The sequence below is a fragment of the Phascolarctos cinereus genome, unplaced genomic scaffold, assembly GCF_003287225.1.
Source record: "Phascolarctos cinereus isolate Bilbo 61053 unplaced genomic scaffold, phaCin_HiC Scaffold_1;HRSCAF=81, whole genome shotgun sequence".
Taxonomy (NCBI): Eukaryota; Metazoa; Chordata; class Mammalia; order Diprotodontia; family Phascolarctidae; genus Phascolarctos; species Phascolarctos cinereus.
The window spans coordinates 62,560,667-62,585,940 of NW_027555514.1; the positions used below are offsets into that span (position 1 = coordinate 62,560,667).

The 25,274-nt window shown below is 37.2% G+C and overlaps 1 protein-coding gene across 1 annotated transcript in view; it reads right to left on the bottom strand.

Moving 5' to 3' along the window:
* The window catches only part of LOC110202183 (rho GTPase-activating protein 21-like), a 151,304-nt gene that overhangs the window by 69,206 nt on the left and 56,824 nt on the right, over positions 1–25,274 (bottom strand). Inside the window, 1 exon segment of the mRNA XM_020978219.2 lies at positions 22,292–22,316. Coding sequence (XP_020833878.1) covers positions 22,292–22,316 — 25 coding nt within the window.

The window sequence follows — 25,274 nt, forward strand, 5'->3', positions numbered from 1 at the left end:
GCAAAGACTCTTTTTGCCTGTCTCTGTGCACTTATCCCAGTGCCTGGTACAAAGCAGGAGGTTAATAAATGCTTGCTGACTTGACGCCAACTCTGTCAGCTGACTAAGGCAGACAAAAAAGCCCAGAAAAATCATACAGGGAATCATTAGGTCTTCTGATTCCAAAGATATTCTTTTCCACTATATCTCTCTGCCTTCCCATCATTGTCACCTACATAAGAAAGCCTCTCAAAAATGCAAATGGCCTAGAGTCAGATGCTAGCCTAAGAACATGCCATACCTGGAGCCCAAACACTCTGCTACCCTGCACCCAGGGCACCTGTTCTGGGAAGATACTTATTGCTCCCATCACAAGGCCTGCCTGAAGTCCTGGAGAGTTTTCTGGCAGACCCCTCAGTACCAGATGACTCCAACGAAATCAGTGGCCCTTGTTCTTCCATTTAAGTTGGTCTACCTGCATTTCTGGCTGTAGGGGAGTGGTATATGCAGTTCGGTGGGAATGCTAACTCATTTTCTTGTTAACAGTAACAGATCAATTAGGCTGAAATATAGAGTGCATTAAGGGGCAATAACTTTGAATAAGTATGAAAAAGTGGACTGCAGCCATACTGTGAAGGATTTCAGTATCAAGCTAAGAAGTTTCTATTCTGTTGAAAAGGAACATGAAGCCAATCTAAACAGAAGAGTGACATGGTAAGAGAGCTAGCATGCTTATCACATTTGACCTGAAATTAGGGATGTATAGCTCATATATTAGAAGACAGAAATGGGATCCAAAAAGATCTCAAAAGGCTGGGAGGATGTATCATATCTAGTAAGAAATTTGTTAGGGTTAAATATAAATACCTATACTCGAATTACAAAAATCAACTGTTTAAATAGATGATGGATGAGACAGAACTTTAAAAGATTTCATGGAGAACAGCTAGGTGGTGCAGTGGATAGAGCACCGGCCTGGATTCAGGAAGACCTGAGTTCAAATTCAGCCTCAGACACATAACACTCACTAGCTGTGCGATTCTGGGCAAGTCACTTAACCCCAACTGCCTCATATGGGGGGGAAAAAAAGACTTCATGTAGGGGGGGAAAAAATTTAGTATTTTCAAAACAAATCATTAATACTAGCTAATATTTACATAGCACTTTGCAACTTTACATAATTCTCATTTGATCATTTCAACAACCCTGTGAGGCAATAACTAAAGGTACTGTCATCTCCATTTTACAGATGAAAAAAAATCTGAGGATCAGACAGTTTAACTAACTTGCCTATGGCTACACAGCTAGTAAATGCTGAAGCCAGAATTTAAACACAGGTCTATACCGATTCCAGAACTATACTGTATCTCTAGCTGATTCCAAATCCAATGAGTTAGTAATATGTGTTTTGGCAATGAAAACAAAAACAAAAAAGGGGTGGGGGAGAATACAATCCTATCATGCAATCAACAAGAACCTCCAAAGTCCCTACTATGTACCAAAAACTATACTAGGTGCTGGCACACAAAGAAAAAATAAAAATGAAAATCCATGATCCTCAAGGGAACTTGCATTCCATTAGGAGAGGTAATGTGTCCATATATAAGTATATCCAGAATAAATGAAAAATAAATATTAAGTAGTGAGGGCAAGGGGGCACAGAGAATAGGGGATCAGGAAAGGATTCATGGAGAACAGGATGTTTGTGTTGTGTCTTAAAGGAACAAAGAAATTCTACGAGGCAGATGTGAGGGAATCCATTGTAGGTATGGGGTTGACCAATATAAGTGCAAAGAGATGGGAGATAGGAGTACCCTGTGTGAGGCACAGAGAGAAGACTAGTTTGGAAGAAACACTGAGTATGAGGTTATATGATCAGCTGAAAAGGTAGGCTGAGGCCAAGTTGTGAAGAGCCTTAATGACCAAACCGACGAGTTACATTTGATCCTAGAACACGGGTTCTTAACCTTTTCTGTTTGTCATGGATCCCTGTTGCAATCTGGTGAAGCCTATGGACTGCTTCTCAGACTAATATTTTAAAATGCATAAAATAAAATACACAGAATAATAAAGGAAACCAATTATATTGAAATAGTTACCATTTTTTTCAAAATGCAAGTTCATAGACTCCAGGTTAAAATCCTATAGGGGACAAGGAGCCACTACATTTGTACACAGTACGAACTGCACTTAAGGAAGGAAAATCACTTTGACAGGAGCTGTGTATAAAGTGGATTGGAGGGGGGAGAGTTTTGAAATAGAGATACCAAATAGGAAGCCACTACAATAGTCCTGGAAAAGGATAAGGGCTTGAGTAGAGAGAAGGAACACATGGAAGAGAGGATGCAGAAGGAGAAATCTCCAGGTATGTCCTGGAATTCACACTGTTATCTTTTGCCCCCCTGGCCTCGTCCTGTAAGTGAGTAGCCCCTCACAAAACTTCAACTTAGGGAGAGGCTTAAGCTAGCCACATCTCAGCCCTCTCCAATCTGCACTAAGGACTTTCTCTACCATGCCCTTGTACCAGATACCTTCAGTCTCTCTCTCCCCACTTCTGCACCGGAGGGCTACTAAGCGGCCCAAGGAGGGGGTAAATCAGCTCAGGTAAGAAAAACAGAAACTGGATAAAGCTTCCATAATGATCACTACTGGGACTGGGTCCATAAACAGATGCTGCACTTGCAGGCTGGGTGAGACAGAAATCTGGCTTGGCTGGAGGGGAGAGGGGGAAGAAAGTGAAAAGTCACATGAAAGAAGTAATAGACTGATTCTGCTCTTTCCTAGGGGACAAAACTATAACCAATGAGCAGAAATTACAGAGAAGGCTTAAGTTTACTACAAGGAAAATTTTCCTAACAATTAGAACTGTGCAGAAATTTTAAAGGATGTCTTTGAAGATTATGCATTCCCCACATTACAGGTCATGAAGCAATGGATTAATGCTGTAGAAAAGATTCATTTTTCCAGTACAGGTTATACCACCAGAACAGTTGAGAGCACTTTTAAATCTAAGATTTTTGTTTGTTTGTTTCTTTGTTTTTTGGTTAGGCAATGGGATTACGTGACTTGCCCAGGGTCATACAGCTAGTAAGTGTTAGGTGTCTGAGGCCTGATTTGAACTTCAGTCTTCCTGAATCCAGGGCCAGTGCTCTATCCATAAATCTAGGATTTTTATGGTTTGGTATTATCCAAAAACCAAACCAAACTAAACCCTATCCAAAGCACAATCTTTATTTTTTCTCCTCCTTTCTCCCTTAAGGAATAGGTACTTCCTCTATGACTAGCCCCACCCCAACTCTACAGTTTCTTACTCCCAATGTAATTGGACTTTGGTCACTAAAGCTGTAGCACAGCATTGACAGTGTAATGATAAATTTAGAGTCAGTTTCTTTACCTTTCCCACCTCATACATGGATCCTTTCACCCAGAGATCCCACTACTGGCCATATACTCCAAGAAAGTATCTCTTTTAAATGTGACTCAAATATTTGAAGACAGCTATCATATATCTACTAATTCTTCTCTTCCCCATGCTAAACTTAACTAGGTTCCTCCAACTATTTCTGAGGGGATAAAACGTTTCTAAACTCCTCAGTATTCTGGTTGTCCCCTTTTGGATACATTTAAGTCTTTCAAATCTTGGCACCTCCAGCAGTGGACAAAGTATTACAAATATGCTCCATCATGAAAGATCTCCTATTGTTTGAACACTACCATTAATTAAGTTCAAAGGTGAATTGACATGGGCAGTGGAGTATAGTAAATAGAGAGCCAGACTATGAGTCAGGAAAACCTGTTGTAAAATCCTGTCTCTGAGGGGCGGAGCCAAGACGGCAGAGTGAAAGCAGTGATTTGCTTGAGCTCTCCCCCAAACCCCTCCAAATACTCATAAAAAATGGCCCTAAACAAATTCTGAAGCAGCAGAACCCACAAAAAGACAGAGTGAAACAAATTTCCAGCCCAAGACAACCTGGATGATTGATTGGAAAGGTGTATCGCACCAGGCTGGGGGCACAGCGCAGCGTGGGAGCATAGGCCTCAGCGAACCTGGAGCAGGCCTCAGAGGACTGAATCTTGGGCAGCTGTGAAGGTTTCCAGACTCCTCAACCCACTAATGCCAAAGACAACTTAGAAGGTCAGCGGGAAAAGTCTGTTCCTGTCAGTGCTGAGAAAGGAAGGCAGGGTCTCAGCTTCATTCCCCAAGAGCGTCGGGGGGGGGGGCAGCTGCTTCCCGAGCTTCCGGCCCACAGACTGAGGGGGAATCCAGTGGCTGATCAGAGAGGGATTGCAGGGATCTCTTTGCCAGTGCAGAGGTAGTAATCCCTTGCTTTGCCCATGTTTGGATCTGGGTCACACTTCTGGGCTGAGGTGCTGGGGTGAGGAGGAACACTGGCGTGATGGAGCTTGTAGTGGCTGTGGAGAGGAACCCCTCCTCACAGTTACAGGACAGAAAGGAATACTTGTGGTCACAGGCCAGGAAAGGAGTAAACACCTCGCCCCTTATCATACCACCTTGGAAGAACTGAAAATTTACAGGTACCTACAAGTATCTCTGAAAGCAGCTGTACAAACACCCAAAGCTTGGGACTGTATATTCTCCACATTGGAAGCAGACTCTTACCTTAACAAAGAGTTTAAAACTCAAGTAATTGGCCGGGATCATGAGCAAGCAGCACAAAAAGAGTCAGACTATATTATCTTACTTTGGTGACAAAGAAGATCAAAATATACAACCAGAAGAAGACAACAAAGTCAAAGCTCCTACATCCAAAGCCTCCAAGAAAAATATGAATCAGTCCCAGGCCTTGGAAGAGCTCAAAAGGGATTTTGAGAAGCAAGTAAGGGAAGTAGAGGAAAAACTGGGAAAGAAATGAGAGTGATGCAAGAAAATCATGAAAAACAAGTCAACAGCTTGCTAAAGGAGACCCAAAAAATACTGAAGAAAATAACACCTTAAAAAATAGCCTAACCCAAATGGCAAAAGAGGTCCAAAAAGCCAATGAGGAGAAAATGCCCTAAAAAGAAAAATTGGCCAAATGGAAAAGGAAGTCCAAAAGATTACTGAAGAAAATACTTCCTTAAAAATTAGAATAGAGCAATTGGAAGCTAGTGACTTTACCAGAAATCAAGACACTGTAAAACAAATCCAAAAGAATGAAAAATTAGAAAACAATGTGAAATATCTCATTGGAAAAACAACTGACCTGGAAAATAGATCCAGGAGAGAGAATTTAAAAATTATTGGACTATCTGAAAGCCATGATCAAAACAAGAGCCTAGACATCATCTTTCAAGAAATTTATCAAGGAAAACTGCCCTGATATAGTAGAACCAGAGGGCAAAACAGAAATGGAAAGAATCCACAGATCTCCTCCTGAAAGAGATCCCCAAAGGAAAACTCCTAGGAATATAATAGCCAAATTCCAGAGTTCCCAGGTCAAGGAGAAAATATTACAAGCTGCCAGAAGGAAACAATTCAAGTACTGTGGAAACAATCAGGATAACACAAGATTTAGCAGCTTCTACATTAAAGGACCGCAGGGCATGGAATATAATATTCCAGAGGACAAAGGAGATAGGATTACAACCAAGAATCACCTACCCAGCAAAACTGAGTATAATCCTTCAGGGGAAAAAATGGTCATTCAGTGAAATAGAGGACTTTCAAGCATTCTTGATAAAAAGACCAGAGCTGAATAGAAAATTTGACTTTCAAATACAGGACTCAAGTGGAACATGAAGAGATTCACAGGCCTCAAGTTAGGAATCCCTGCTTTCAAGATATTAAAACTGTTCTTGAGATTTGATTGGATCAATGAACTAAGAATCTACTTATTGACACCTGAAGCTTCACATCATAGACTACCAGGATGAACAAGACTGGGAAGCTGTATTCCACTGAATCAGTACTTTATCCCAGATCTTTCCCTGCTATGGCTCAGTAAACCCCCTTTTGTTAACTTGTATGGATTATGAGAGTCTCATTTACTTCCAATATTGGACCTAAATTACCAAGGGAAACCAGCCTGAGTCAGACTCAGTTTGTTACTCCTCCCCAGTCCCCTGACGCTGCTCTCAGCTACCCACAGGGACATCTTACTTGGATATTCTTCCTGCACTTCATTCATTCATTCATTCATTCAAACCTGACCTGTGCTAAGAACTCTGCTAGGTGCTAGGGATCCAAAGGCAAAGATGGAAAAAGGCACATCTCTCAAGAAGCTTACATTTTATTGAAGGAATACAGTAAGGACAAAGACAGAAGCATCTCCTCTGGGACAGCCCTCACAATCCACATGGGAAGATCTAATGTAGATGTTCCCCTTCTGATATGGATTTTTTCTAGTACAGAAGAACACAACCACAGACGTGGCCAAAGCAATTCAAACCTCTGGGCTTCAGATGTCCTCCATACTCTTGGTGTCCTTCTGTGGCTCCTCCTGGATGTGCTGAGCAAGTTCTTCTGCTTGGATTCCCAGGCCTTTCCCTCTCTGCCAGGGGTGGCATCTCTTACTGGGTAAACAAGTCACCGGCTACAAGAAAGAGAAATCCTCTCCTGCCCCCTCCTCAAAGAGAGGCAAGGGAAAAGGCAAAAAGAATAATTCCCTCATTAAGAGCTGGGTTCTTTCTCTACAACTGGCTCCCTTCTTGAAGGAGAAGTCCCTCAAATGACAAAATTTCCTCCTGATTTCAGAGCTGGCAAACTTGTCGTTTTAAAGACCACCAGCCTACCTGAGACATTATCTATGACAGTATTCCCCCAATTTTCTGCATTTCTTCTTTTCTTGGCTACATAGGTTTTATTTATACAAGAACATTTTAATTTAAAATAATTGAAATTATCCATTTTATACTTCAACAATGCTCTCATACAGTTTAAGGTCTGATACCGCTGAATCCTTTACATCTCTCTTTCATGGTTTCTTTGAAGGGATTGGGTTGGAATATTGCTGTGATATAGTAAACAATGAACTGGCTGACTTAGAAAAACATGGAAAGACTTGGGTTTATGAAGGAAGATGTTATCCATCTTCAGAGAAATAGATGACAAGTAGAAATAAGCATATTATGGTCTTACATATATGTGTATGTTTATAGATATCTGTATATACGTGTGTGTGTGTGTATATATATATATATATATATATATATATATATATATATATATATATCTCCATACTTAATTGTAGTCTTCTTTAGGGTGGGGAAGCAGAGGGAGAGGAAGAAAATAAAGTAAAAAGTACACAGCAGAGAACAAAAGGAAACCTACAAGGAAGCAAAGAAAAGCTGGGCAACTTTGAAAACAATGTGTAGTATTTATTATATAAGTTTTCTTGAAATGGAAATTTACGGTTCTGTTTCTCTTGTGCGCTGCTGTGAACGAGGCAGTTTTTTTCTCATTTTGTATTTAAGTTTAGAATAAATTTAAAAATTTACCCAAAAAAAAGTAAAATTTAAAAAAATAAAATAAAATAAAATCCTGTCTTTCACACACACTGGCCACGTAACCACAGGCAAATTATTTAATGCCTTAGTATTTCAGGCAACGCTCTAAATCTGTAAGTTACAAATTAGTTACTTATTCATTTGTGAAAGAAGCCTCTACACTAAGGAAGTTACAGATCCCGACCAAAACAAATACCCCCCCACCCCGTTTTACTTTCCTTTTTTAGTAGCTACATCATGCCAACTGCTCCTGCTAAATCTTTTTTAAAAAAAGAAATAATACATGATATTTTACATTTATATAGCACTTTAAAGTTTACACAGAACTTCACTGACATCATCTCATGTGATCCTTACAGTTACCTTGTGAGGTAAGGTGCTATATTTTCTGCATTTTACAGATGAGGAACCCGAGACTCAGGTTAAATTATTTGCCCAAGATAACACAGCTAGTAAGTATCCATTGGGGGATTCAAACCCAGGAAGTCTTCTCACAAGAGAATATTCCTCTACCATGTCAGCCCTCTTGCTCCATTGATGAGTTCCTCAGAGCCTTCATTTATAGAAGGGGCCAGGTTTGCCATCTTTTTTTCACCTCCTATCTTGGCTTTTGACTTTCCAAACTCTGACACCATGTCCCAGAGCCCTCCCCCTTTTCAGTTAACTTTTGTATGTGGTCTTCTCTAGTTAGAGAGCAAGCTCATGGAGTGGAAGGATGTTTTTTTTTTCCTTTTTTCATGTATTTGTATAGCCGGCACTTAGCACAGGGCCTGGCAGCATAAATTCTAGTTGTCTTGTCTGACTATAAGGCCAACTCTCTACATTATGTACTCAAGCTGCACCTATTACTTGACTCCACCAAAGTTGGTTGTCCAAATGATAAATTTCACTTCACAACCTTCAAATATGTTATAAAATGTCTATTTTAAGGTACAGTTAAATCCATAGTAAATTCTTCAGGATTAATCAGCATAATCGTAACTTGACACCTAATTTATACACTTCTTAAGGAGAAATAAGGCTAAACTCAGGCTTAGAAAATAAAAACTACTCCTGAGATATAAAGTTTCACTTTAAAACAAAATATGCCTTTTCCCTAGCCCCCTTAAAGTAAGCCTAATTACCAAGAAAGCAAATTAGCTGTGATTGTAACAAAAAAAGTTGTGAAATAAGTAACAGGATATTGCCATTATGTGTCTCTTTAGGGCATTTTTAAGAGCCTAGAAGTAACAAAATAATAAGAAATTGATAATATTTTTATTCTACTGACTTTAAGTTTGCGCTGACCTGTTTCAGCATTAGGAGAAATGTTATGTTTCTTAACACGCTGTAATAATCAGTAATTTTACTAAATTGTCCCTATAAAAATAATCTAACATGGCTTAAAGCAAATGTTGCTAATTCTCCCACATTATACATCCACAACACCCCAATGATTCTCTTTTCTATCTTGTATTTTTAAATTCATTATGTATTAACTATGACTTAAAAATGAGTTCACTTAAAAATTTACATCACATACACTGCTTGCTATTGACAGTATCAAAACCTCACTCCAAGTCATTTTAGGATTTGTGATCACTTGGGTACAACTTTAAGGGTTACCAAGAAAATTAACATGGTAAGAAAATAAACCACTCAAGTGTTTTAGAACAATTATTTACATAATAATTTATATGCTAATTTAACCTATACATTAAAGCAGGTCTCCAAGGACTAGCTAGCCCTTACATTAACCACTTCACATTAATGCATAGTCAAAAAATAAAACTGCATTTCTCTGAAATTATTATAATTTATGTTTGCAACCAATTCAAACTAGCTGTTCACCAAATGCCTATCATCCAGATTAGGACACGCAGTTAATGAGACAACCAACAGAATCCTTTCCATAAGTACCTCTATTCTGAGATTTTATACACACACACACATATACACAGGCACAAACAATAGATATATCTCTTCCTATATAGATATATTTATCTTGGACACTGAGACACTAGGATTGGATGAGCAGGGCCTAGAATTAAGCAGGAGGAAAGATGGCTGGATTAATTATGGAAACTGTAAAAGCTCCTTCTCAGTGGTGGTGTTTGCTTTTCATTAACGGTACACCAGGCTCCAAAGAATTAAAAATGAGTGTGACTCCAAGGGCAATAGAGAGGACCTGTGGTGGATGTTATCTAAAACAGCCTGTTCACATGTAAGAAACTATTCAGAACCAGACTAAAGGATGTTATCAATGAAATGTTTGGTTCCACGGAAAGAGTTGGAGATAAGCCATAGCTTCCTGTTCTGGTATCATCAAAATGCTAAGCAAAAGTGAGGAAGGTCCCAAGAACATTAAGTAGACTTCCTATGGTAAAATTATGAGGACAAGAATGACACAGGATGAGCAGACACGAATGGACTGGAGGGAACACCAATTAGACAGAAAGCGACGAGCTCTCAGAGCCATCTGAGTGCTGTGTGTGTACATACAGCAATATGCATTTACTAAGTGCATGCTATGTGCCAGGCACGGTGCTAGGAATTCAAAAGTAAAAAAGGAAGTCACATGGAGATGGAGGGAGTAGGGGAGTAGGAAGGGGGAAAAGGAAGAGGGAAGAGAGAAATAAAATATGTTTGCCAATGAGTAAACCTAAGATATGTACAAAAGAACGACAATGATTTATAGGAAACAGGGCACTAACAACGGGGTGTGGGGAGGAGAAGATAATCGAACGGCGCTAGCCCTTGGATCAGTCCATCCATCAAGCTCTGGATTTAAAATAACCGGGTTCAGTCTGGGGGGAAAGTACTGCCCTGGTCTCCCTGAGAGGCACCAATTTTGGGTTATCTGCTGTCATTTGAATTTTGCCCTGGGAAACTCAGCGTATTTTCTGACTAGGTTTCTGCAGATGTGGGTAAAAGGCCAGCTCAACTCCAGTGCAAGCAACCAATTCGTGATACATTCCAGATATAGAACAATGTTTACTTTATACAACAAAATAATAAAAATAGTGATGATGATGACAGCAATATTTATCTAGCACTTACCATGTGCCAAACACTGTGCTAAGTGCTTTACAAATATCCTTTGGGCAGTCAGGTGACAAAGGGGATAGAGCTCGGGCCCTGGAGTCAGGAGGACCTGAGTTCAAATCCAGCCTCAGACACATAACACTCACTAGCTGTGTGACCCTGGGCAAGTCACTTAACCCCACTGCCTTATCAAAAAAGAAAAATAAAATAAATAAATGAATAAACAATAAATAACAAATATTATCCTTTAACCTTCACAAAAACTCTGGAAGGTAGGTACTATTATTATTCCCATTTTATAATTTAGGAAACTGAGGCAGAGGTTGTGACTTGCCCAGAGTCATACAGTTACTAAGTATCTAAAGTCATATTTGAACTCAACACTCTATCCATCGGGCCACTTAGATTAGCAGAGTAGCTATTTAACAAACAGACAATTCTCTTTCTCCATTATTGCACCGAGTCCTACTTTCTACCTCAAGGATATACAGACTTCCAGCCTTTTAACACTCTCTAAAGGGTCTGGACTTCTCACTTTTCTCTCCAAGAGAAAAAAAAATTGGATTTGCTAAACGCAAGGCTAGGGCAGTGGAGTACTGCAGTAGACAGTGCTGGGTCTGGAGTCAGGAAGGCTCAGCTTCCTGAGTTCAAATCTAGCCTTAGACACTTAACTAGCTGGGTGACCCTGGGCACGTCATATAACCCTGTTTGCCTTAGTTTCTCATATGAAAAATGAGCTGGAAAAGGAAATAGCAAACCATCAAGTAACCAAGGAATCTCTGCCAAGAAAATTCTCAATGGGGTCATAAAGAGTCACAACTGAAAAATGACTCAACAACAAAGGCAAGGAAAGGCAACAAGCATCTCTCATGGGCTTACTATGTGTGAAGAACTGGCAAGGGGGAGAATCCAAGTAAAAGAAAAGATAGTCACTGCCCTTAAAGAGCTTCCACTCTAATGAGGGAAGATAATAGAGAAAAGGAAGCTCTATGAGATATCAATGAGTAATAAAGCAAAGTCAAAAGTCTGACAAATAGAAGAAAATTTCATAGGAAAAACAACTGACCCAGGAAAATAAATCAAGGAGAGAGAATTTAAGAATCACTGGATGACCTGAAAGCCATGAACAAAAAAGGAGCCTAAGTATCATACTTCAAGAAATCATAAACGAAAACTGCCCATACAGCTTAGCACCAGTAACCTCATGGAACCTCAAAATGAAAACTCATGGAAGATCACAACCAAACTCCAGAGCTTCCGAGTCAAAGAAAAAATACTGCAAGTAGCCAGAATGAAAGAATTCAAGTAAGAGCCACGGTCAGGGGCACACAAGATTAGCAGCCACAACATAAAACAATGGAGAGCTTGGGATATGATATTTCACAAGGCAAAGGAGCTATGTTCAAAACCAAGAACAATCTACCCAGAAAAACCGAGTATAAACCTAGAGGGGGAAAATGAATTTTTAATGAAATAGAGGACTTCCAAGCATTCCTGATGAAAAGACAAGAGTTGAGTGAAAAATCTGCCGACAAACACAAGACTCATAAGAAACACAAAAAGGAAAACAAATGAGAAGTCATAAGAGAATAAATAAGGCTGAACTGTTTACATTATTATATGGGGAGATAAGCATGTAATCCCCTAGAACTTTATCATTACCAGGGGCTTTAGAGGAAGTCTAATTAGACAGAGGGTCTAGATATTCAGATTATTTCAAATGAAGAATGGAAAGGTGGGGAAAAGAAAAGCACTGGGAGAGGGGAAAAGGAAAAGAAGAAGGGGGAAAATTATCTCATATAAATAGGGTACTCAAAGAAGAGTTTATACAATGGAGTTAGTGGTGGTGTGAACAGGAAACACTTGAACCTCACTCTTATCTGAACTGGTTAAAGGAGAGGTTACAAACATACATACAGGTGGATACAGAAATTCATCTTACCAACAGTGAATTAGAAGGAAAAAGGAGTGAAAAGAAGGAATGGGAATAAAAGGAAGGACAGATTAGGAGAGGCAGCTGTCAGAAGCTAAACAGATTTTTAAAGTGGGAACAGGAAAAAAAAAGAGAGAAGAAAAAGTATAAGAGAATAGGAGAGGATGGAAGAGAAACACGCAGTTAGCAATCATAACATTGAATGTGAAGGGGATGGACTCACCCATAAAAGGGAAGAAGATGGCAGAATGGAGGAGAAACCAGAACCTGACAACACCGTTTACAAGAAACACATTTGAAACAGAAAGATAGACACAGTTAACATAAGGGACTGCAGCAGAATCTATTATGTTCCAGCTCAAATAAAAAAGATAGGGGTAGCAATCGTGGTCTCAGATTAAGCACAACCAATAATAAACCTAATCAAAAGAGATAATACAGGGATCTACATTTTACTAAAAGGTACCACATACAATGAAACAGCTAGGTGTAGCACATAGCAAGCTTGGAGCCAGGAAGACCTGAGTTCAAATCTGCCCTCAGAAACTTACTAATTGTGTGGACCTGAAGGTCAGTTTGCCCTGTTGGCCTCAGTTTCCTCAACTGTAAAATGAACTGGAGGAGGAAATGGCATACCACTCCAAAATCTTTGCCAAGAAAACCTCAAATGGGGTCATGAAAAATTAGGCATGATTGAAATGACTGAACAACAACAATCATAAACAATGAATTAATATCAATACTAAACATATATGAATGAAATGAAATAGCATATAAATTATTAAAGGGAAAGTTAAAAGAATTACAGGCAGAAATAGACCAAAAAACCCCCATGATATTGGGGCACCTCAATTTATCCTTCTTGGATGTAGGAAAATCTAACCATAAAATAAATGTGAAAAGTTAAAGAATTGAATAGAATTTTAGAAAAGTTAGATATGCTGTGTCTCTGGAGAATATTGAATGGAAATAGAAAGCAGTATATCAATTTCTCAACTATATATGTATGGTACATTTACAAAAACTGTGCATTAAGGCTTAAAAACATCATAAACAAGTGAAGAAAAGCAGAAATATTAAATGCATCTTTTCTCAATCATAACGCAATGAGATCACATTCAACAAAGGGCCTTTGAAGCAAAGATTAAAAAACTGGAAACCAACATAATCCTAAAGGAAATCACAGAAACAATAATTTCATTAAAGATAATAATAGACAACATACCAAAATCTGTGGGAAGAAGCCAAAGCAGAATTTAGAGGAAAATTCATATCTCTAAATGCTTATATCAATGCATGCAAGTAAAAAACAAAACAAAACAAAGCAGAAAACAGATTAAAACCTAATTAAACACCAAAATAGAAACCCTAAAAAAATCAAAGGAGAGATTAACATGCCTGAAAGTTGAAAAGTCACTGAACTAATAAAACTAGGTGTGCCCTCCCAATGAAATAAATACGCTATTAGTTAATTTGGTTTAAAAAAGAAAACCATGAGTATCAAAAATTTAAAAAGTGAAGTCAGAACCAATGAAGAAATAAAATAAATTATTTAGGAGCTATTTTTCCCAATATGCCAATAACATAATCTAAATAAAATGGATGAATAATTACAAAAACATAAATTGCCTAAGTTAACAGAATAAGAAATGGAAAAAAATTGAACAAGCCATAAATGAACTCTCAAAGACAAAACAAAACAAAACAACTACCCCAAGACCAGATGAATTTATAAAATAATTCTACCAAACATTTAAAGAATAAATAACTCCAATACTATATCAAGTGTTTGAAAAAACAGGTAAAAAAAAAACAGGTAAAATATCCACAAGTTCCACCTCTAATACAAACACAGTCTTGATACCTAAACCAGGGAGAATCAAAACAGAGAATGAAAACTATAGACTAATCTCTCTAGTAATAAATGATGCTAGCAAGAGATTACAGCAATATATCACAAAGATCATGCACTTACAACCAGGCTGAATTTATATCAGGGAAGCAGGGCTGGTTAAATATTAGGAAAAACATAAGCATAATTGACCATATTAATAATAAAACCAAAAAATCCTACAATCATTTCAAGAGATGCAGAAAAGGCTTTTGACAAAACACCCTTTGCTGTTAAAAAACAAAACAAAACAAAACAAAACACTAGAAAACACAGGAGTAAGTGAAGCTTTCCTTAAAATAATAAGTAGTATCTCTCTAAAAGCAAGGGACAAACTAGAAGACTTTCCAAAAGATTAGGAGTGTCTATTAGCTATTATCAAGGATGTCTATTATCACTATTACTATTTAATACTGTATTAAAAATGCTAGATATAGCAATAAGACAAGTAAGAGAAATTGAAGGAATAACCACAGGTAAACAAACATCACTTTTCACAGATGATGATTCTTTACTTAGAAAATCCTAGAGAATAAATTAAAAAAACTAATCGAACCAACTTCAGCAAAGTTGCAGAATATAAAATAAAACCATACAATCAGCTTTTCTGTATATTAACAACAAAATCCAACAGGAAAAGAAATTCCATTTAAAGTAAACTGACCCTCATTTCTAAAATATATAGAGAATTAAGTCAAATTTATAAGAATACAAGTCATTCCCCAATTGATAAGTGGTCAAAGAATATGAACAGGCAGTTCCCAGATAAAGAAATTAAAGCCATCTATAGTCATATGAGAAAATGTTCTAAATCACTATTGATTAGAGAAATGCAAATCAAAATAACTCTGAGGTAGCACATCACACCTATCAGATTGGCCAACATGACAAAACAAGAAAATGATAAATGCTGGAGAAGATGTGGGAAAATTGGAACACTAAGGCATTGTTGGTGGAGTTGTGAAATGATCCAATCATTCTGGAGAGCAATTTGGAACTATGCCCAAAGAGCTGTCAAAATGTGCAATACCCTTTGACTCAGCAATAGCACTTCTAGGGCTATATCCCAGAAAGATCATACAAATGGGAAAAGGACTCACGTGTACAAAAATATTTATAGCAGCTCTTTTTGTGGTGACAAAGAATTGGAAACTGAGAGGATGCCCATCAATTGGGGAATGGCTGAACAAGTTGTGGTATATGAATGTAATGGAATACTATTATGTTACAAGAAATGATAAACAGGCTGACTTCAGAAAAACCTGGAAAGACTCGTATGGTCTGATGCTGAGTGAAGTGAGCAGAACCAGGAGAACGTTGTACATAGTAACAGCCACGTTGTACGACGACTAATATTGATAAACTTAACCCTTCTCAGCAATACAAGGATCTGAGACATGTCCAAAAGCCTTGTGATGGAAAATGCTATCCACAAAGACGAAAGAACTATGGAGTTTGAATGCAGATTGACACATACTATTGGCTATTTTTTTCTTCTGTTGTGTTTTGTTTCCTCTTTGTGGTGGTTCCTTCTATTGGTTCTAATTCTTACTTACAACATCACTAATGTGAAACTATGTTTAATAGGAATGTATATGTATAGCCTGTATCAGATTGTGTGCCGTCTTGGAGAGGGAGGTGGGAAGGAAGGTGAAGAAAAATTTCTAGCTCAAAAACTTATGGAAGTGATTGTTGATAATTCAAAATAAATACATTTTAAAAATAAAATAAACTGACAATATAAAATATTAGGGAATCTACTGGTCAAGACACACACACACACATGAACTATATGAATACAATTTTAAAACGTTCTTCTTACATATAAGATCTAAATAATTAGAGAAACATTAATTGCCCATGGGTGGGTTGAGACGATATAATGAAAATGTAAATAATACCAAAATTAACTTACTTACTTAGTGCCATACCAAACTACTAAGGGATGACTTTATAGAGCTAGAAAAATTAATAAAATTCATCTGGAGAAACAAAAGGGCAAAAATATCAAGGGAATCAATTTAAAAAATGGGAAGGAAGGTGGTCTAGCAGTACCTAATCTCAAACTACAGGACAAAGCCATTACTGTCAAAAATTTAGTACTGGGTAAGAGAAAGGCTGATCAGCTGAACGGATTAGGTATGCAATACAAAGAAGCAAATCAGCAAGTTATCAAGTGTATGACAAACTCAAAGATCTGAAAAACTGTTGGGAAAACTGTGTGTGATAGAAAATAGGTGTAGACCTACATGAAATGAGGAGCTTTAAATGTCTAATAGAGAAGTTTATATTTGCTCCTGGAGATAAAAAGGAACAACTGGAACCACTGGAGAGGGTGTGGGTAGGAGTAGAAGGAGGGTTTGATCTGGTCAACTTGCCCTTTTTGAAAATATTGCCTCAACAGCTAAGTGAAGCCTTCATTGGAGGGTGGAGAAAAGTGAAGCACAGAGACTAATTAGAGGGCCACTGTAATAGTCCAGGCCAGTGGAGTAGGGAGGATTTGGGAGTTGAAGGGAAGGACAACAACACTGAGCCAAGTTTGTAAAAATAAGAGTCATCGCCCAATTGATAAATGGTCAAAGGATATGAACTGGCAGTTTTCCGAAGACACCAAAGCTATCAACAGTCAAATAAAAAAAGCTCTAAATCACTATTAATTACAGAAATGCAATAATTATACCCCACCTGAGGTACCACCCCATACCTATCAGATTGGTTAACATGACAGAAAAGAAAAATGACAAATGCTTAAGGGGATGTGGAAAAATAGGGACACTAATGCCTTGCTGGCAGAGCTGTGAACTGATCCAGCCATTCTGGAGAACAATTTGGAATTGTGCTCAAAGGACCATAAAACTGTGCATGCCCTTTGACATAGCAATACCACTACTAGGTATCTCAAAGAAATCAAAGATAAAGGAAAAGGATCCATATACACTAAAATATTTAGAACAGCTCTTTTAGAGCTGGCAACGAATTGGAAATGAGGGGATGCCCATCAATTGTGGAATGGCTAAAGAAGTTATGATTCTGATGGAAAATTCTTGTGCTGTAAGACATGAAAGAAAAGGTTTCAGAAAAACCTGGGAAGTCTTATATGAACTGATACAAAGTGAAGTAATAGAAATAGGACAATATTGTATACAGTCACAGCAATAGTGTAAAGATAATCAATTGTGAAGACTTAGCTACTCTGATCAATAAAATGATCTATGACTATTCCAAAAGACTTATGATAAAAAATTATATCCAGCTCCCGAGAGAAAACTTAGGAGCTCTAAGTGTAGACTGAAGTATTTTTTCCACCATTTTTTCTTGCTTTGAAATTTTTTTTGTTAATATGGTCAATAAGGAAATACGTTTTACATGACTTTATATGTATAATAGTCATCACACTATTGCTTGCCTTCTCAATAGGTTGGGGAGGAACTGGAGAGAGGGAGAGAATTTGGAATTGAAAATTTTTAAATGAATGTTTAAAAAAAAAAAAAAGAACCAGAACACTGACTAGTGTAAAAGTCAAAAACTTCAGAACAAAACGATACTAATTTATAATTATAGTTAACCACTGCCATTTTTATTACTATTGGCAGGTCCACATTATCCATACTAACAGCAGAAAGCAGCGACACAAATAATTCAAAGGAGGATGATCCCCCAAAGTATTTCCTTCTACAGCAAGCAGATATAGTCTTCTTTATAGATTTTTTAAAAAATCACCATTTCAAACAGCTTACATTTAAATGCTAACCACACATCAACTGAAGGACAGAACAATGTGGCTAGGGAATGTGCAGAGCAATATGAAGAAAATAGAACTGGGATAAAAGCCTGATTACAGATAAGTCTTAATTAAACATTGATAATCTTCCCAAAGGTAATGAAGAGCAAATCACCTCACCATCCTAACTTCTGTGTCCTCACACCTAAAAAGGAGGGGTCGTACTAGATGGAACTCTTAAGGCTTAAGAACTGACTGTACAATGTTTAGAAAGTCACTTCCTGTGAATAATATTATTCACAATTTCAGAGCTGTTGTAAGAGCAGGTGAACAACAGGAGCCTGTTTTGGGAGTGGGAAATGAAAACAATTTCTAACATGTCTTTACCTTGCAGAGCTGGCATCAGCACTGCCTACTGGAAATATGTCCTAATATTGCTGTCGATTCTGAAGGCTCTGGTTGTTAGACTAGTGATGTCAAACTTATTTCAAAAAACAAAACACAAACCCCACAGATCTCAAATGGCCACACATTGTCTTAGAAAACCACAAATTAACATTATATTGTATTTTTATTTGTTAAACATTTCCCAATGACATTTTAATCTGTCTCCTGGGCTTACTCAGGAATTTTGGGGCTGAGTTTGACACCTCTACTTTGGATAAGTGGCTTCCAAATATTTTTGATTGTTTACCCTATCGGTAAAAAAAAAAATCTAGGCATATGACCTCAGCATGTGTATTTATTTATAAATTATACACATGAGCTACTATATTATTAATTATATATATTATAAAACAAACAAAAATAGAAATTAAAAAGAATGAGATAAAAATGAAATAACATTTGATCTTAGAATTAATAGGAAACTACTGGAGGTAGTCAGACTTGCACTTTAGGAAAATCATTTTTGACAACTATGTTGAAAATAGATTGGAGAGGGTAGAGACTTGAGGCAGGAAGGCCAGTAAGGAGACTACTGTAATAGTCTTGGTAAGAGGTGATGAGGGCTGTGTGATTTAAAGAGAAGGAAACAAATCTGAGATGATGTGAAGGTAGATATAAGATTTGGCAAGTGAATGGATACATGGGGTGAGAAATTGAAGACATTCAGTTGTGAACCTGGGTTAGAAATCAGGAAAATGGTTTCAATTTTCCACAAAACTATCCCCCTAGAACTGTAATACTTAGTGGGATAGATATAATACCAGCCTAGTAGCCCTATCAAACCTCGAGAGAGTACCCCATGCTCCTGGGACTTACCTGTCTGACTCTCTCCTACCTCAACTATCATGCGGGCAGAAGTGCAGGTACCATGTCGGGCTCTCTTTTTTGCACACAGGCCTTTCTTGTTGCATCTCACTGTCCTCTTTCCGTGATTAGCTTTTGTTTATACTGTATGTATCTCATATGTACAGACAGGTTTACATGCTGTCTCCTCCACTAGAATGTGAGCTCTTTGAGGGTATGATTTATTCTGCACTTCTTTGTATCCTCAGTGCTTAGGACAGTGCCTAGCACAGAGGAAGTGCTTAGTAACTGAGGGCTGACCAATAAGCAGTCCAGAGGAAAATTATATCAGCCTCCATAAATCAAATCCACCAACACTTAAGACTTCTGTATAAGGGCAGGCCTCAAATTTATTTATCTATACTACTAGTTAAAATGTACTATACTACTAGTTAAAAGGTTTAATGAAATACTTGAGATGAATGTTCATATCACAGGCAGGGAGAGGAGAGGAGCATCCTTTCAAGCAAATTGCGACAATTTCTACTCAAATAACAGTTGGAAAGAATTGATAGCAATTTAGTGGTCTTTAAAAAAAGAAACACTACATAATGTTTTGCTACTGTTACTGGACTCTCCCTGGAGAGATTAGTGGTCTGAATTATACTGCCCTTAAGATATGAATGAGTACTCCATGTGTACCCTATTTAGATTTCTCATAAAGATTATTGCTTTGTAAACATGTGTGTGTGAGCTGTATATCAGGAAAGGAAAAAGCAGAAAAGGAATGGAAAAAACAAAGAAGGCAAAATAAGCAAAACAGAAAAAAAACTGTATTGTAAAATAAATATGCTTCTAAAAGAAACCAAATAATGAAAAAGGGGGAAAACACCTTTCATCAGTTTTACAGAATCATCAATTTCTAGGCTCTCCAAAAGTTTTGAAAGGAAATCAGATATCCAGACTTTTTAGTGGAAGCGAAGATTCCATGGTATCTTTTTTTAAAAAGTGTTTATAACCTCAAAAACTTGGAAAACATTACTCTATCAAGAAAAAAAAAGGTACAAAGTATGAGGAACCTAAAGAGTGGCATTATATTTATAAATAACATACAGAGAGCCTCTAACTCTTAACTGGGAAACATTACAAAACTTCATTCCTAAATTAATTGTTCAGAACTAGAACAAATTTCCTCATTCAAACAATGTTATATATTGTGCTTGCTATTTTTTAAATTGAAATACTCTTTGTTACGCTGATCTTCAAACACCATTTACAAAGAACAGAGAAAAAGAGTACTATATATGAAATCATGAATCTAATTAGTTTATAGATTATAGTTTCCTGGGGGTTTAAATGCACATTAAAATTCAGTTCATTAACTGCAACAGTCCTCTTGTCTCTTTTCTTCCAAATATCTTCTACTCTCTTCTGTGTATTAAAAAAATCTTTTATTGATACTCTTTTCTTTTTTCTCCCTTTTTAGTACCACTATCAATGCCACTCCCTCTGCATGTACCATCCTTCTCCAAAATACAAAAACTGCCAAAACCTTCCTTGTAAATAAATAATAGTTTAGTCACACAAAACAGATCCATGCATTTGCCATATCCAGAAATGCCTATCGCATTCTGAGTGATGGTTACTGTCTTTGGGCCAATTCGCAATAGCTCATTTCAACTATAATGTACCTGAAACATTTTATTAAATAATACTACTTTAACTACCTAAGAATCCTCGATATATGGGAAAATGCATTATAAATCCAATCTGGGATGCACAGAGCACATTTCACTCTCTCAAGAATATAGGAAGAAGGGAAAAGAGTCCGCTACTACTAGATATCAATATCCAGTGTTCTACATATGCCTAAGAGAAAAGGTAACTCTAGAACAAGGGTTCATAACCTGGGCTCTGTGAACTTTTAAAAAATTTTGATAATGGTATTTTATAAAATTGATTTCTTTTGTCATTCTATATCCTTTATTTTATGCCTTTAAAAACATTCTGAGAAGGGTTCCATAGACTTCGTCAGACCATTGACAAAGAGATCTATGATTCCCCCCAAAAAAGAGAAAAAGGTTAAGAACACTTTTGTCTAGAGCAGTTCTTCCCCAGGTGTTCTGGATTGGGGAATAAACTGCAAATTGGGAAGAGAAGAAGGCCCAGGAAGGAAAAAAAGCTTTGGTACTTAAAAGCTCTTCTGTTGATGCATGATTCATTTATCCATTTTAATAAATCAATAATAACCTATAGAAATTATTTTTGTTGTTCACTGACCTCAAAACACTATTTTTGATAATTTAGAAATATATTTTAAGTACATCATACATTTAATTAATCTTATTGCTTCTAGATATGTCAGATTGCTATTTCATGTCCCAAAATAATGAGGTTAATGGGACAGGAAGTAGTATTTTATAATCTGTGCAAGGCTGCAACCAAGTAATTTTTCCAATTAAAATATTCATCTTTATTCCCCTATTCCCCACTTTTGGAATACTGTACACTCCCCAGAATGCTCCTCTAAGATTTCTAAGCAAAGGATGGTTTACTCCCACTCCTCAGTGAGTACTTTGCCATTCAAAGGAAAAGCTTAAAAACTACGATAGGGTTAATTCCCACAGAATGACCAGAAACCAAAGCTATCAGAATCCCAGTGAAAACTTTACTTAACTAAGCACAGAGGACATCTTGCTAAAGGAGTCAGCTCATTTAAAACGGATATTAATCACGTAGAAAGTTCAAATTTATGTTCTACAAAACGGCCAATGTTATTGTATCTTGTATTTGCACCACTGTATAACAATGCAAGTTCCAAATATAGGTTCCACCAGCATACTTAAAAATAAAGTCATGCTACTTTAAGTGTTTGGACATTTATCTTATAAATGTAGAACTGTAACCTATAGCACACAATTACTCAGTTTAACCATTCTCATAGTGACCGTTTTTATATCTCTAAATTCTTAAAAAATGTTAGCATTTCTTCTAATATCACTTGAAGGAGAAAAAAAGGTATAGCTATAGAAACATCTGTAGAAAAATTAAAGTTCCTAAAACATACCTCCTCTGTTTCCATTCTCTTCATCCTATAAAAGAAAAAGCAAATATAAATAAAGTCTGGTTACACCACTGTTAAGTTAAACTGAAAGCTTCAGTTCACTTCAAACCAAAAGATCTCCTTGAGGCTTTTTTTTTTCTGCATTAATTGAAAAATAGCTACACTTAGTGGACTTATATGTATTTTTTAAAAATGTCACCAAAAGTCATATATTCATTTGACATAAACTAATATGCTAATTTGTTAAAAAAAAAAAAACCAACCGAACAAACAAACCTGAATTTGGTATTATAAAGATGTTAGAAAATAAGGGATTAACAATAAACTATAGATAGTGCCCTATTTGTGGACCACTTTAAAATAGTTCTTAAATTGCTTACAGTGAACACGTTCACACATTCACTGTCCTGATTTTAAAAAGCACTGTTAGCTTCATCAATTTAGAGACTGGTGAAAACTATCTAATGAGGAGATAAGGGCAGTGAGGAATAAAAATCTTTCCTGCTCTGAAATCCCATATGTAAGCCAGGCCAGGAGGGAAAACTGGCAAGCCACCTGCTCCTCACTGCCACTCATAACACTCCCCTGATGATTTACATTCAGCAAACTCTCCCACCTTTGAAGTTCACTCCCTCTGCCATGTACCATCCTATATGGTCCCTGGTGCCTATTACCTAACTATCCAGAAGTCAGTCAATCTCTCTTCTATCTGAAGGCGTTCAGTGCCCAGATCCTCACCATTCCAATCCCTGAGGACTTTCGGTTACACATTGCTATCCTCTCAAATATCCTTGATTTCTAGTCCATCAATCCTTTCAATTGCAACTTCAGGCTGCCTCAGGAATACACACAGCAGAAGCATATTCTTGCTCTTGCTATCATTCACTAGACTTCCACCCTGACAATCTACCACTCTGAAATTCCTCCATAAATAACTTCCTGTCCTTTCAGCTCTTGGTGTGGATAGTGATATCCTGTACAGAAAAGTGAAATTAAGAAGAGGGGTAAGTTCTTGGGAAAAGATAAATAGTTGTTTTGGACATGCTGAGTTTGAGAAGCCTAAGGGATACAGAGCTGGAAATGTGTAAAAGGTGATCCAAGACTGAAGTTCAGGGGTACAGATCTAAGAATCTTCCACTTTGAGATGATAATTAAACTTGTTGAGATGAAGAGATTACCTAGAAAGAATGTAGATCGGAAAAAAGAGGAGTGTGCCATAGAATGAGAGTTCCTTAAACACAGAACCTTCCCTTACACTTACATTACTAAGCAAAAGGAATCTATTCGTTATGAGCTTCCTCTTCTCCTCTGCTGTAAATGTGAAACCCCCCTGACACTAACTCCCATTCTCTCCTCCCCTACTTCAGTCTCTGATAAAGAGGTGATGGGAAACTTGAAAAGAATAACCTTTGGAAAGCTTCTCTGGGTACCAATGGTCAAAAAAAGGAAGAGTAAAAGGACTGTCCTAGAGCAGTAAATGAAGATATTTTAAATTTGTAGTGGATCCTGCAACATAGCTGTATGACTTCTCCCAGAACCCTTCAGCAGCCTGTGAATAGGACTGGGGTGGTGAACGGACTTGGGTTTGTCAAGTCATGAGTGGAGGTAAGACAAAGGGCCAAGGGATTCAAGTAGAGGACATCAGAAGGATGAACTCATTAACTACAGGGTCAAGATAGGGAAGAAAGGAAAGTCAGAACAGAGGTGATAATGGGGGAGATCCCAGAGGGGGGAGGAACCTTTTGTTAAGGTGAGGACAAAGAACAGCTCTAGGAAGCAGAGAAAGAAGGATATGAAAGAATTTCATAATTCTTGGCCACTGATATGGAATACATGTGGGTGATGATCAAGGGTGTGATCGTTTCTGTAAATGGCTGAGGAAGAGTAGAGGAATGGGTCAAAAAGAGAATGACAAACTGGAAAGCGTTTGAAGGAACGCCAAGATAAGAGGGTGAGTTCATAGGTATATGGGAAATACATAATTTAAAAAACGAACATTTTCAAGTGTTCTTCTATCAGATTTGCTTCTCTTTCTGATCACTTCCCAAGAATTTATTAAAACTGCAGTTAAAATGACATTCTAAAATCATGATGTTTAAATAATTATGTCATTTCTAACTAAAGTAGATTAAATTTAGAAATTATGGGACAAAAAAATTTCCAAAGATTACAAACTTAGAGCTGGAAGGCACTTTAGAAGCTATTGAGTTCAAACCCCTCCTTTTACAGATGAGGAAACTGAGGCTCAGAAAGGGTAAGTAACTTGACCAAAGTCATATAGCTAGTGAAGTGTCATAAGATGGGAATGGAACTGAAATCTTCCTGACTCCAGGTCCAGTGCTATCTCAAAGCATTTAAAATAATTAAAGTTCCTGAATATCTTTTACCACTTTTAAATGATCTGAATGTTAAGTTTAAAAATTTTTTCTGAAATGCATTGCAAAACTATATAGATTTTGACCAATCTATACTACTTATAGTTTTATTTCAGTTTTTATAAAGCATCCACGAGCAGGGATTGCAATAGAGACAAAGACTGAACTTGAGAAAGAAGAATTATATGGGGACCCAGAGATGACTGGCACAAGAATCTTCATAGGGTGGTATCTGGAGGGAGTGAACTTGAAAAGAGGAGATTCTGAATTCTGGTAATAGAAAGAGGAACCGGAATGGCAAAGGAGGGCAAGGTGTATTATAACAATAACAACAATAATCACTAGCATTTATGTAGCACTTTAATATTTTACAAATATTAGCTCATTTTATCCTAACAACCCTGGGAGGTAGATGCTATTATTATCCCCATTTTATAGATGAGAGAACTGAGTTAGATAGTGGCTAAGTGACTTGCCCAGGGCCATATAACTAGTAAGGGTCTGAGACCATATTTGAACTCACTTCTTCCTAATTCCAGGCCCAGCATTTTATCTACTATACCAACTAGTTGTTCTAATCTAATCTATGACTACTCCTCCTTCTCAGACTA